This window comes from Lepisma saccharinum, chromosome 4, assembly GCF_977018435.1.
Source record: "Lepisma saccharinum chromosome 4, izLepSacc3.1, whole genome shotgun sequence".
Lineage (NCBI taxonomy): Eukaryota > Metazoa > Arthropoda > Insecta > Zygentoma > Lepismatidae > Lepisma > Lepisma saccharinum.
The window spans coordinates 46,444,771-46,457,030 of record NC_139232.1 but is presented as its reverse complement, the minus strand read 5'-3'; the positions used below and the strand labels follow the sequence as shown (position 1 = coordinate 46,457,030).

Genomic DNA, 12,260 nt, shown 5'->3' with positions numbered 1-12,260 from the left:
ACCAAAAAAAACTGTCACATAAAAGTTTGTAGAGCCAACATTATTTATACACATGCAAGTAAAGAATATGATTAAAAATATTCAAGAAAAAGAAAGTTAATCGAAATTACTATGTTTGCTTATTCACACAGCTCGGTAAAAAGTATGGTTTTTTGTGTGAAAACGTTTATTTGAAACATAAACAATATATTATTGTATAATTATAGAAGAAAATATTCCAACAAATTGCTTGTTGTTACACAATGTACTTTGTATTTCAATGCATAACCTAAATATAAACTTGCCTTCCATTATCTCCAATTAACCTAAAGAGGCAGAAAAGCGGGCTAAAAATAAGAATATAAATGTGCATATTTTTCAATTTTGCTCTGTTATATAGTTTTCATTCCTTAAACATACTTTGAAACTAACACCTGACACCTGACACCACTACTATTTCATATATTTTACGTCCTTTGCTACCTTTAAGGCTTTCGCTTTATAGGATAATCGTGACGATGAGGATGCATGGTGAATTATTGAAATAAAATTATTATTTCTTTGTGTATGTGATTATTAATTTTTATAATTATGTAAGTAAAATAATAACAACGAACATTGAAATAACCATTTCTTGCTGAGGGTTCGAACCTGCGACACCTGACGCTTCAGAGCGTGCTAAGATAACAATCGGGAAATTATGCTTGTAAGTAATGTTTTCACCCAAAAATAGTTCTACCACCTCAAAAACATTGCTTCAATCCGAAATTATCGCATTCCTGTGACAACGTATGTCAATCTCAATCGGCCCTTTCAACAATTATCACAAATTCCTGTAACCGAAATAATATTATATGTGTGAAATATAGAATTTTAGGTTGACATTTTTAGAAAGACAGCGGACCCCTTGATCATACCCATCCCTCTCCTCTCCTTCTCGCCCATGATGTCGAAGAAGGACAAAGAGGACTTTCGTAATCGCTGATATTTAGAGTAAATACAAAATATCACTTGATAGTTTGCTTTCCCCCAGTGTGATTTGATTTTTTAAAATTTTGATTTGGCGATTTAAGTCCACTTCATGCACAGTAATGCTAATCAGGACAGTTTAAAGTTGGATCCGAACCACTTGTGCCTCCACTGGGTATCAAACCCGGGATCCCTTGATTATAAGGCGGCGACGCTACCACTGCGCCATCGTTCCCCTGTGTGACTGGACACATTCAGAGTAAGATAGACCCGATTAGGCGACTTAGCTCTTTTCTGTCAATTGAATATGGCAACACTGATCTGTATCCGGTAAGGATCACCGGCAACTGCGCCGGCTAAACAGGCATGCCAATAACCCGCCTCCTCCTCCCACCATCTTCCTTGCGGTGGCTCAGGGCCCTTTTCTCATGTTGCCTGAGGAGGGTACTGGATCAGTCCTCCTCTTCGCTTTTACCGGTGTCAGAGAAAATGTCAGTCTGGAATGTTTACTTTACGACAATATTACCAGTTTATGTACGTAATAATAATTTAAGACGGGTTCTTTAATTCTTTATATTTTGGTGTTACCTGCGGTAACAGCGGCTACATGCACGCCACCGCTCTGTGTTCTCATAATAATTTCCTCTACAATTGAGAACACAACACTTACAGACCATGTTCCTTGTACTGCACTTCACTTATACTTCGTTGCAATTCTTAAAATTGCTTTGAAATTCCACATACGCTAAAAACGATCCAACATTACTTCCACCAAATAAGTCAAACATAGCGGCTCTCTCGCCTACAGATGATGACGTCGCTCACGTGACTAGAACAAGCCATTCGGCTTTCTCCAGTTTGAGAAGGTGATGGTCCGGCGATATCAGCAACAGGCAGACGTCAACTCCCGCACTCTCTCCGATCTCGCGGAGACGATTCTGACCGACTCTACCGTCAACACTGACACAGCACTGAAGTGAATTCACAAGCTCGGAGTTTCGGAAGACAGAGGAATATGTACTCAAGTCCAAGTGGGGTAAAACTAAAGGTAAAGCACAATATGCAGTGTTGTACAATGTGGGGAGGGGTGCAAGAAATTAAAATCAACGTTAAGAGTTACTTGAAAAACAAAAGCATGTCAGTTTCGGTCACTGTTTTTGTCTCCACCAAGTTGATAACGCCAGACTTGAGACAGTTTCTGATAAAACGTTAATGCCCTCATCAAGAAATCGCATAGAAAAGGGAGAAAAATTGGATAAATACCTAGTCTTACCATAAATACTGTCCCAAAGTTTTAAGTAAATTGACACAAAATGCTGAGAGATATTGTAATATCCTAATAACATTACTGAAATGGATGCATGACAAATCGAAATCACAAATCAATATTCATCAAGGCCGCCCTTAGCACGCACACATTCCGTAAGTCTTTGTGGCCACGCATCAATTGAATTACGCAACACATCGACTGGAAAATGAGAACTGCCTTCAGAAGAGACCGACCGCTTTAAACTTTCAATATTGGGATGTCTCTTCTTAGAAGCCATCTCCTGAAGCTTGGACCACAATTTGTAGTCCAAAGGGTATAGGTCCGGACTTGCAGAAGGCTAATCTGAAGTGGAAATGAAGTCTGGAACATTTGTTATGAGGGCACGCTCCATTTCTGTGAAAAAGGAGTAAAAACATCAGCCAAAGTGTACCAGCAGACAGTGCTTGAGAGACTAGTCAAGAATGTCAACAACACTCTCTTCCATGGTCAGAACTGGAGCTTCTAGCAGGATTCAACCCCAACATATGGGACCCGAACAACATAGCAGTGGCTGGAGGCAAATGTACCAGACTTAATTTCCACTTCGGATTGGCCTTCTGCAAGTCCGGACCTATACCCTTTGGACTACAAATTGTGGCCAAAGCTTCAGGAGATGGCTTGCAAGAAGAGACATCCCAATATTGAAAGTTTAAAGCGGTCTCTTCTGAAGGCAGTTGCTCATTTTCCAGTCGATGTGTTGCGTAATTCAATTGATGCGTGGCCACAAAGACTTACGGAATGTGTGCATGCTAAGCGTGGCCATTTTGAATAATGATTTGTGATTTTGATTTGTCATGCATCCATTTCAGTAATGTTATTAGGATATTACAATATCTCTCAGCATTTTGTGTCAATTTACTTAAAACTTTGGGACAGTATTTATGGTAAGACTAGGTAGTTCACTGTTCAAATATAAAACACTTTTAAATTTAGCATTGTACAGAAGCTGACTAGTAATTTCAGGGTGGTGAATGACTTCTTTTTATTGATCATATGTTGTTAGTTGTAGACGTCTCAGTGTTGGGTAATCACTTAATTTTAGATGCCTACAATTGACATTTCTTCTTCCTCCTCTTGCAGATCGGGGTAACGAAAGCTCGTTCTGCGACTACAAAAATTAATCACTCCATCGGCGATATGGTTTTCTTTTCTTTTCTTTTTTTTTGGCCTATTGCTGATATTTAAATATATTGAATGTCGATTTGTTACATAGATGTTCTGGAAGACCAATCATACCATCCCTACTTCCTTAACCAACTCATAAAATACCCAAAAGACATCACACTTATTTAATAGTTGATTTTTGTTATTTAGTATCGCTTTTCTACCACCTTTCACTTATCGCGATAAAGAGAATGAAATTTATAATGGGGGCACTCACAAAGAATGCCAGGCCAGGGTTTGAACCTGGGATCCTTGGTGCCATAGCATGCAGTACTAACCACTCCACCACTGAGGTCGGCCTTAATTATTATTAATTCAAAGGTTTCTCCAAACAATAGATTTATCTTTAAACAGCTAAAATGCTTTAAATTGTGCAATTGTTCCTTTATGCATTGAGTCAAAAAAATGTTGTTATTGTCTTTACAGGATTCTGGAATGAACCAATGCAACCTAGACACGTCACCACACCAACTGCTGTATAATTTATACAACCTGGTAGCCCTCGCCGACTTGAAAAGCTATGCTATGATGCAATTTTCATGGATGCTCCTTAGGCTGTACAACAAAGGTAAATAGAATCTTAGAGTGAAATAAGAGAGATGAAAAAAAATACAATTTTGTAAAATCCTATTCACTTTCTACCATAGTCTTTACTTAAAGAGCTCCCCTAAACTCAAACTCAAATGCTTAAAACACTTGCTTCTGGTAGCAAGAGGTCCCAGATTGGATTCCCAGTAGAGCCTCAAAAATTTCTGTGCTTACCCCACATCATAAGGGCAAATGGGGGGACTACTTCATAGAAATAGTAGTCTGTTGAACACATGTCAACAAGAAGTCCTCCTGCCTGGTGTTGGGCCTCAAAGACCTATTGTGCCACAATTTTGTTTCTTCAAACAGTAAATTTCCTAATCTATTTCCTCCTCTACGCTAATCCAAACTTCAATGAAAGTAAATCTGTAAACGATTTCATTGCATCTACTTTAGTTGCTAACCTTAAAACACTGAAAAATTCTTTGAATATTATGCCAGGCCAGGCAAAAAAAAAAAAAAAAACCTTTTGATATGCAACTCTCAATGCTCCAGCATATTTCCTACCTATACCTTAAGCTTATTACTTATTCCATTCACTGCAAAGATCAAAAGTATTCTTGTAAAATCTAGATTTGCAACATTATCCTATTTTTGTTTCATAGTTGAAGTATAGTTACTATTTACACACAAGGAGAATAGTAGCATACTAACATGGATGTCCACACCATTGTTTCCAGGGAGGGCCAAGCAACATATTTTTTTCAAAAGGGGAGGGGCAAAGGAGGCATATTTTCCTTATAACAGTGTTGCTCCCCCTAAAGAAACACTTCAGTTTGAAGTTATCATGTTCTTGCGATGGCAGACATAAATTGAGTGAAATATGTACTTTTAATTTGACTTATTTGTGCTGAGCGCCCATTTTAGCCTCAGATTTTAACCAAGGTAAGGAAATTTTAGTTTTCAGACATGCTTTTATTTTTGTTATGATAAAGGGTTGGACCCCGTATAGTGTGACGGGTGCATAATAGCCTCAGTGCTGACGCACCCAAAAAAAGTAATTCAAATTCAAATATAGATGATGAATCCACAAAATTTGAAATATGACTTGATTGATTTTTGTTATTTAGCATCACTTTTCTGCTGCATTTGGATAATTGCAACGACGAGGATGACCGATCATTTGATGAAGGGGCTCTCACAAAAAACACCCACGTCCTGGCTGGGATTCGAACCAGGGACCCTTGGCATTGTAGCATGCTGAGGAAATCACCCCGGCATGGAGCTCAGAAAAAAAATTAAACAATAAAATTTGTTATTTATTGATTTGGTTATTTGACATCGCTTCTCTGTCAAATTTGGCTAATAGAAATAATGAAAGCAATAACATGGTGGCATTGTATGTTTTTAATTTAAAATCATATTACTGACGTCACAAGACCAATTTTTCAAATGATCTGAAGAAAGTCACAATGCAGAAAGAACGGAAAAAATCACTTCTTGGTAGTATTACAAATGACTACTAATTAGCTGGTATTTGTTAGTCACACTTCCTAACCCCAAAATTGATAAAATATTTAGGTATCTCACAATAATGTATGAACCATACTATTGCATTACTCTCTTGTTTACAGGAAATTTCACCCGCGAAGCAAATGATTTGAAGAAGCAAATTGAGGTCCAAACAAATGAAAAAGCGGAGGCAGCCAGACATGCCCTACAACAAGCAGACAAGGCATTATGGAAATGCGATCCACGAAGACACCTGGAAAATGAAACTTTTTTGCAACTAACAGAACTTTTCCAAGGACACGTGCAGAATGAGGTTGATCTGAATAATGATAACAATTGCTGGGGTGATTGTGCCTACTACGAACGTGCTAAGGTTCATAGTTGTTACAACGACATATATTGTTCAAAGCGAAAACCTTGCAATGATAGATTATTTAATTGTGAATACATCGATTCAAACGCCTTGATTTGTGAGTCACAATCTTCAACACGTCGATATGACTGGATAGAGTATGAAAATGGCCGTATTTTGGGAAACAAGGGTACATGCACTCGCAAACCCATAAATGTGGAAAGTTGGTTTCGATATTTTTTCTGGCACTGTTCGTACTGCTTTTGCATCTGTGACGACGAGGGTACCACATCGGATCGCTACTTCAACTTGAGAGCAGTGACTTCGAATCTTTATGAGAACAAAATTGTAACTGGTGTACGATTTGTGAAGGTTAATAAAATCATTCACATACAAGTTCAGCAAGCTGAAGCTCTGCCTTACGGAACCGTCAACAAGACAACAATCGGCTGGAAACCTGTTGACAATTATCACACCACGGATAGAGAAGCGATAGAAACTCATGATTACCATATAATGACATGGGAGGAACGTTCTTTAGATCTTGACGACCTCTTTGTATTCAACGGATATGTATTGACGGGATTTCGCTTCATACAATATGTAGGTACACACATTCAACTTGCAATATTTGCAACTCCAATTAACTACACAACAGGTGAACTTAATCCAGGTGCAAGCGTATGGATTACAAACGAGCACATAATTTTTCCATCTCAAAGAACAAAAGTGTTTATGTCATCGCCTGATATCCCAACAAAATCGGTCGTATCAAATTTCCCAGATTCAAAGACTGATCAGTTTATAGAATTTACCCACTCAGATATCGATAAAGATGTGGCTCAAACAACAGTTCCATTTCTGGATGCTCAACCTGTAGTTCCAAGTCCCCCGACATGGCTGGCTGGGGCAGGAATGTTCCATAAAGGAACCAGAGGCTATGGAGGATTTGTAGCTCTTAAAGTTTTCACATATGATGTCTCCCCATACTTAAATGTCCCTTTTCCTAAGGAATAATTACATGTTAGATCTGCAGTGTGTGTGCGCAGGTATGTACTTTTCTGGGAGACTAAATGGTTGAAACCTACTTTTTTAAGAGTCAGACATGTCCATCAGTGGGATGATAGCTTTCATGTGTGTGCGTGAAATTGAACTTTATATATATTTTGGTTTGTTTTTTTTTAAAACAATAACGTAGTGTTATGTAACCAAAACTAAACTACACTAGTGTCTTTCATAACCTATGGCTCTGTCCATCAGTTAACAGAATTTAGCTTGTGTATGTTCAAATACATCATTATCCCTAATGCAGTTTTCTAATTTTACAAGTCTTATGTTTGTCAGTACAGTACTTTCAAAATGCAATCATTATGTTTCAGCATTTAGCAGCTATAATGTTTTAGTATATCACTATTTTACTGTATTTTTGCCTAGTAAATTACACTGTATAAGAAAATGTATCAATACTGGTAATATATTGTAGTCAAAGACTGTTATGTCATGTAAGTGTACTCAATTGTACTGAGAGACTATTACTTCACAAAGTGTACTTGCTAATTCTTATTTTAATAAAAGGATGAACATGAAATATCTGAGCTACTTATAATGTGTCGCAAGAATTGTAAAACTATATTTCCAAGTACTTTTAGACAGCTATTTTTGGTTGTATTCAACTGATAAACTTCCTAAATTTAATGTTATTTCTGCATTTGAATTATAGAGAAAAGAAATTACAAATTTAATGTATCCCATAATTTACATAATGTTCTACACTGTGTTACTGTAACTTATCGAAGGTTTTGGTCTGGATACACAGCTTTGCAGCAGAGATAGGTATTTGAATAGTCCTGAATATTCAACTCCCCCCGATAAATGCAAGTTGTAAATAGTGCAAGATGTTAATTAATAATCTGGGTTGTATATATTTCAACCACTTTAATATTAATCGTAGGCATGTGCAGACCCTCTGATTAGAGGGGGGGGGGGGGCAAAAGCCTTGATGAAATTTCAGTCTGGAAAATAAACGTAATTTTATCTCACTGTTTAAGTTTTATTGCATCGATGGGTGTGTGCTGGTTTGGTTTGGTTTGGTTTGAGTTGCTGTTTTAAGTCCACTTTATGCACAGTAAGGCTAATCGGGACTGGACCTACATTTTAAAGTGGGATACGAACCACTTGTGCCTCCACCGGGTGTCAAACCCGGGACCCCTTAATTACAAGGCAATGACGCTACTACAGCCCCATGGCTAGGCCCCAAGATGGGTGTGTGCATATATACACCTGTACAAACCAACAGCAAAAATGATATAAATTGTCTCTGAAATGTGAGCGCTCCTTTTCCTCCAAACAATTGTTCATGAATTTAAGAGAAAACCGTTTACTTACTTATCTCCCTGGTAATTTACAATGCATTACAGGCAACAAATTTCAAGCGAAGCCAACAAGAAAATATTCAAATCCAAATTTTTGCAAAACGAAAACAATATTGATTTAATATGGCTCAAAAATTTTCATGGAGCGCCATGGCATTCTGTTTTACATTTTTTCATTTAGATCTTTAACATTCAGTGCCAACTCCTAGCTACAGCTCTGAACTTGACAAGACTGCAAGAAAAGAAGATCTTGCGAGCAACGAAATGTATTTTTATTTGTATAAAATCTGAAATCGAGGGGGCAATTGCAGCTCTTTCCCTCCTGCAGGTGCTCTTGGCCGTCTGGAAGAAATAATGCAAGAAAGACGTGAAAACTAATTCCATCTTGAGTATCGTCTTGTCGTGCTACTCTTACATTCTGCTAGTCTTGCTTTCCTTTATTTCCATGTTTGCCCCTCTAAAATTGATTTCCATGTAAGATTAATAATATAATAATAATTTAATAATAATAATAACGGCGATACGATTCCTCTTTCCTAAATTTCGAGGTGAAAATAAAATATATGGGCATGGACGGCCACATCTCCCCCTAAGAAAACTAATGTCAACCTAAAAGTACATTTTCGTACATATAATTTGATTTCAGTCATAATAATTTACATTAATTATTATAATGGGGCTGCAGGAATGCGATAATTTCAAATTCAAGAAAGGTTTTTATGAGGGGGCAACACCATTATTGGGGTAATAGCCCCATGGTAAAATACCTTGCTTGACCCTCCGTGGAAAAAATCTGCGTAAATCTGCATTTGCCCCCCTCCCCCGTGCGCACGCCTATAATCTTGATTCGTTTTTTGATGTCTTACCAAGTGTAGTGAGTTCCCCAAAAAATAAATATCAATCTTTTTTCTAAAAAAACAAAACAATGGCATATCTCCAAATTTTGAAATAAGTGTATCTTTTTTCTCCTATGAATGAGAATTAGAATGCACGAAGAAGAAAATTAAAACTCAAATTGTAGAGAATGAGAGTTGAACTAAAAATGTTGTACACCTTTCTATAAACGTTCCCCCACAATATCTCCCTCCTTTTTCTTTGTTTTGAAAGTTTATTACTGATGTTGTATCTGCACCAATTGTTTAAAAAACGTACTGGGGTAAACTTGTAGCAGAAAAAAGAAGTTGAGATGTAGGATGCCAACTCATATAGCATTTACTTTTATTGGAAGAGGAAAAATTATTAAAATAGTTTAAATTTGAATGCAAATTTATTAAGCCCCTGTCTTAGCAATTAGTCAAGACAATGGAAAACTACCATAAATATGGTGTCTCAAGAAGATAGCAATTCAGTTATAAAATGAGATCTTTTCAAATTGCGCAAGTTTGAAGAGTTCTCAAACAGAGAGGCTCCAGTCTTCTAAAGGTAAATGGGGCAGACAGTCACGAGAATCAGTTCAACCATAAAAGGACTTGAAAGTCATCCTTAGTGTACATACAACGATGCTGACTCATGCGAAGCAGTATGCAAGTGTCATGGATCTCACATATTTTTTCTTTTAGCCTCTTTGGAATGAATGAATGAGTTAAAAGTTTTGGGTATGGCCATTTTGCACCCTTCAAAGTGTACAAGGAAAATCCACTTATCTCAAACCCTTACCTTTTAAAAGTGCAAAGTTGTAAAGAAACCTGCACACGACATGTAAAAAGTAAGGTAGGTAAAATACCCCATGCATATAGCACAGTGCCATGAAGGTACATTTAGGGGATGTGGGGATGGGGCCCCCCACACATACTCAATATTAGCCATTTTGAAGGTGATATGATCAGCACCATGCTACACGGCATGTACAACGCATTATAAAGCTAAGGAGACACTAACAACATCCTCAAACAGTGTAAGAGGCCCGTTCTCAAAAAACTAAAAACAGTTGTTAAAACACTGTCATCATATCCTAACATGGATGATAAAGAGTTGGGAAGATTAAAAGTATTTCTGAGGAAAGTAAAACTCACAGTCGATAAATTTATGCTGAACACTTAAAATAACTACATACATGACACACTTAAGGTTTCAGCCCTTGCAGTAAATGACCGTGGGTAATATGGATGTGCCGAAGCCAAGTTAACATGGTTAGTTAACAGGGATTGCATGCACCCTTGAAAGACCAAGCATGCAGGGAAAATAACTGATTGAAAGGCATTCTACCATCTCTCCCCTCCTCCGCAATCATAATACATTATTACTTGAACAGCAAGGTAGCACACACATTGTTCTATTGATAGTTGCGGTGCTGCTGTGAAGAAACGGATTTTTCAAGAGTAGGGTACTAATGATAAATTTTGTCACCATTTGGGGAAAATGCCACTGGAGACTTACACTATGCTCTAGACAATGTACAGTGAGTCTACAGGGGCACCCTCAAAAGTGTTAGAATAGCATCGGCAGTTTAAAGAGATCCATGAATCTGTTTTCGATAATGAGCACCCTTATCATCCCATGAGTGAAAGAAGGACAAAGGAAAACATTAAACGTGTGGAGCAGTTTGTTCGAGGTAATAGACATGAAACAATTGAGGAAATTGCTACCATTACTAACTTATCTGTGACTATCTGCCAGCGCATTTTGACTGCACATCTTATCAATCCATCACGTGTGTGAGCACATTGTTGTCCCTTCTCACTTCACCCAGGACCAAAAGGAGAAACAGATAAGAATATCAGGCAAGTTAACCAAAAAAGCTGATAGTGATCCACCTTATTTGGAATAGATAATCACAGGTGATGAAACTTGGTGTTACTTGTTTGATGTTCAATCAAAGTATGCTTCTTCAACATGAAAGTGATGCTCGTGGTTTCCTTGAGTCCGGAGGGCAGAACAGTAAACAAGGAGCTCTATGTGGAAGTTTTGCATCATTTACAGGAGTCCATCCACCATAAGAGGCCCGAGATGTGTCAAAGTGGATATGGTAATGCACCTGTCCTCCGTTGCATACTGCTCGCCGAATTCATGGCCACACATGGAATGTCTGTGGTGGGACATCTCGCCTATTCACCGGACTTAGTCCCCTGAGACTTCTACCTTCTTCCATATATAAAAACCGATCTAAAGGCGCATCGTTTTGCATCAGAAACTGAGGTGAAAGTAGCATCTCAGGAGGCTTTAAGGGAGGTTGCAAAAGATGGCTTCCAGCACTGCTTCCAACAGCTTTACCAGAGTTGGAGAAAGTGTATGGTAGCCCAAGGTGACTACTTTGAAGGTGGTTTTGCATGGGTGTTTTGAAGTCATCATGGGACTTCGAGCAGAGTACCTGAACTTTTAAATTGTACCCCGTATAACACTTAGGATTTGTGACCGTTCCATTGACCCTGTATTGACCCTGTATTGACCCAGGGTGTGCAAAATATTGATTTAAGACATTTTCAATGGTAATCACAAGGTGTCTCGGGTAAACCATGGGTATACACAGTCTATGAGATACACTTTTTATGTTGTCTACATTTTACTTCAAACAAAAAAGGTTTCATATCCCTCCGCCTCAAAAGGAAACCAACTTCAACTCTCTGATAAATAGTTGTCTTGAGATTTTTATACACATTTGAACAATTGAAAATTACTTCACTTAAAACTTCCAGTCTGCTAAATATTAACCTGTATCTTCTCATTCCCTGGTATTACTGTTCCTTCCCAGCATGTTTACAGCATGAAATTTAAAATTCTGCACTGTAATTCAGCTGTAAAGAAAACTTATTTTCTTCCAAAGTGCGAATGGTAAAGTTGAGAATTATACCTAGTTTTGTTCAGTATAGATCAGGCTATTAGTATGTGTCCAAAAAATCAACTGAGTATTGTAAATTAGAAGAATAAAATGAAAAAAAAATGTACTTTTTTCAAGAATTTGAACTTTTGCCGTGCCCCACCAGGATGATACCAGGAATGCAGAATTGAAAATTCAACATATTGCTTCACATATGTATCACTCTAGTACCAAATATTGCCCGACCCTGTGGCCGAGTGGTTAGCACATCGCGCTGCGATGCCAAGGGTCTTGGGTTCGAATCCCGGTCGGGCTTGGTTG

At 37.8% G+C, this 12,260-nt stretch overlaps 1 protein-coding gene across 1 annotated transcript in view; it reads left to right on the top strand.

The window, feature by feature from the left end:
• The window catches only part of LOC145986444 (uncharacterized), a 109,436-nt gene extending 102,035 nt beyond the window's left edge, over nucleotides 1-7,401 (top strand). The window contains exons 2-3 of the mRNA XM_083120463.1: nucleotides 3,848-3,989; nucleotides 5,584-7,401. Of these exons, the coding sequence (XP_082976589.1) occupies nucleotides 3,848-3,989; nucleotides 5,584-6,830 (1,389 nt within the window). The 3' untranslated portion in view covers nucleotides 6,831-7,401. The remainder of the gene's footprint in view (nucleotides 1-3,847; nucleotides 3,990-5,583) is intronic.
• The last annotated feature ends 4,859 nt before the right edge of the window (nucleotides 7,402-12,260 follow it).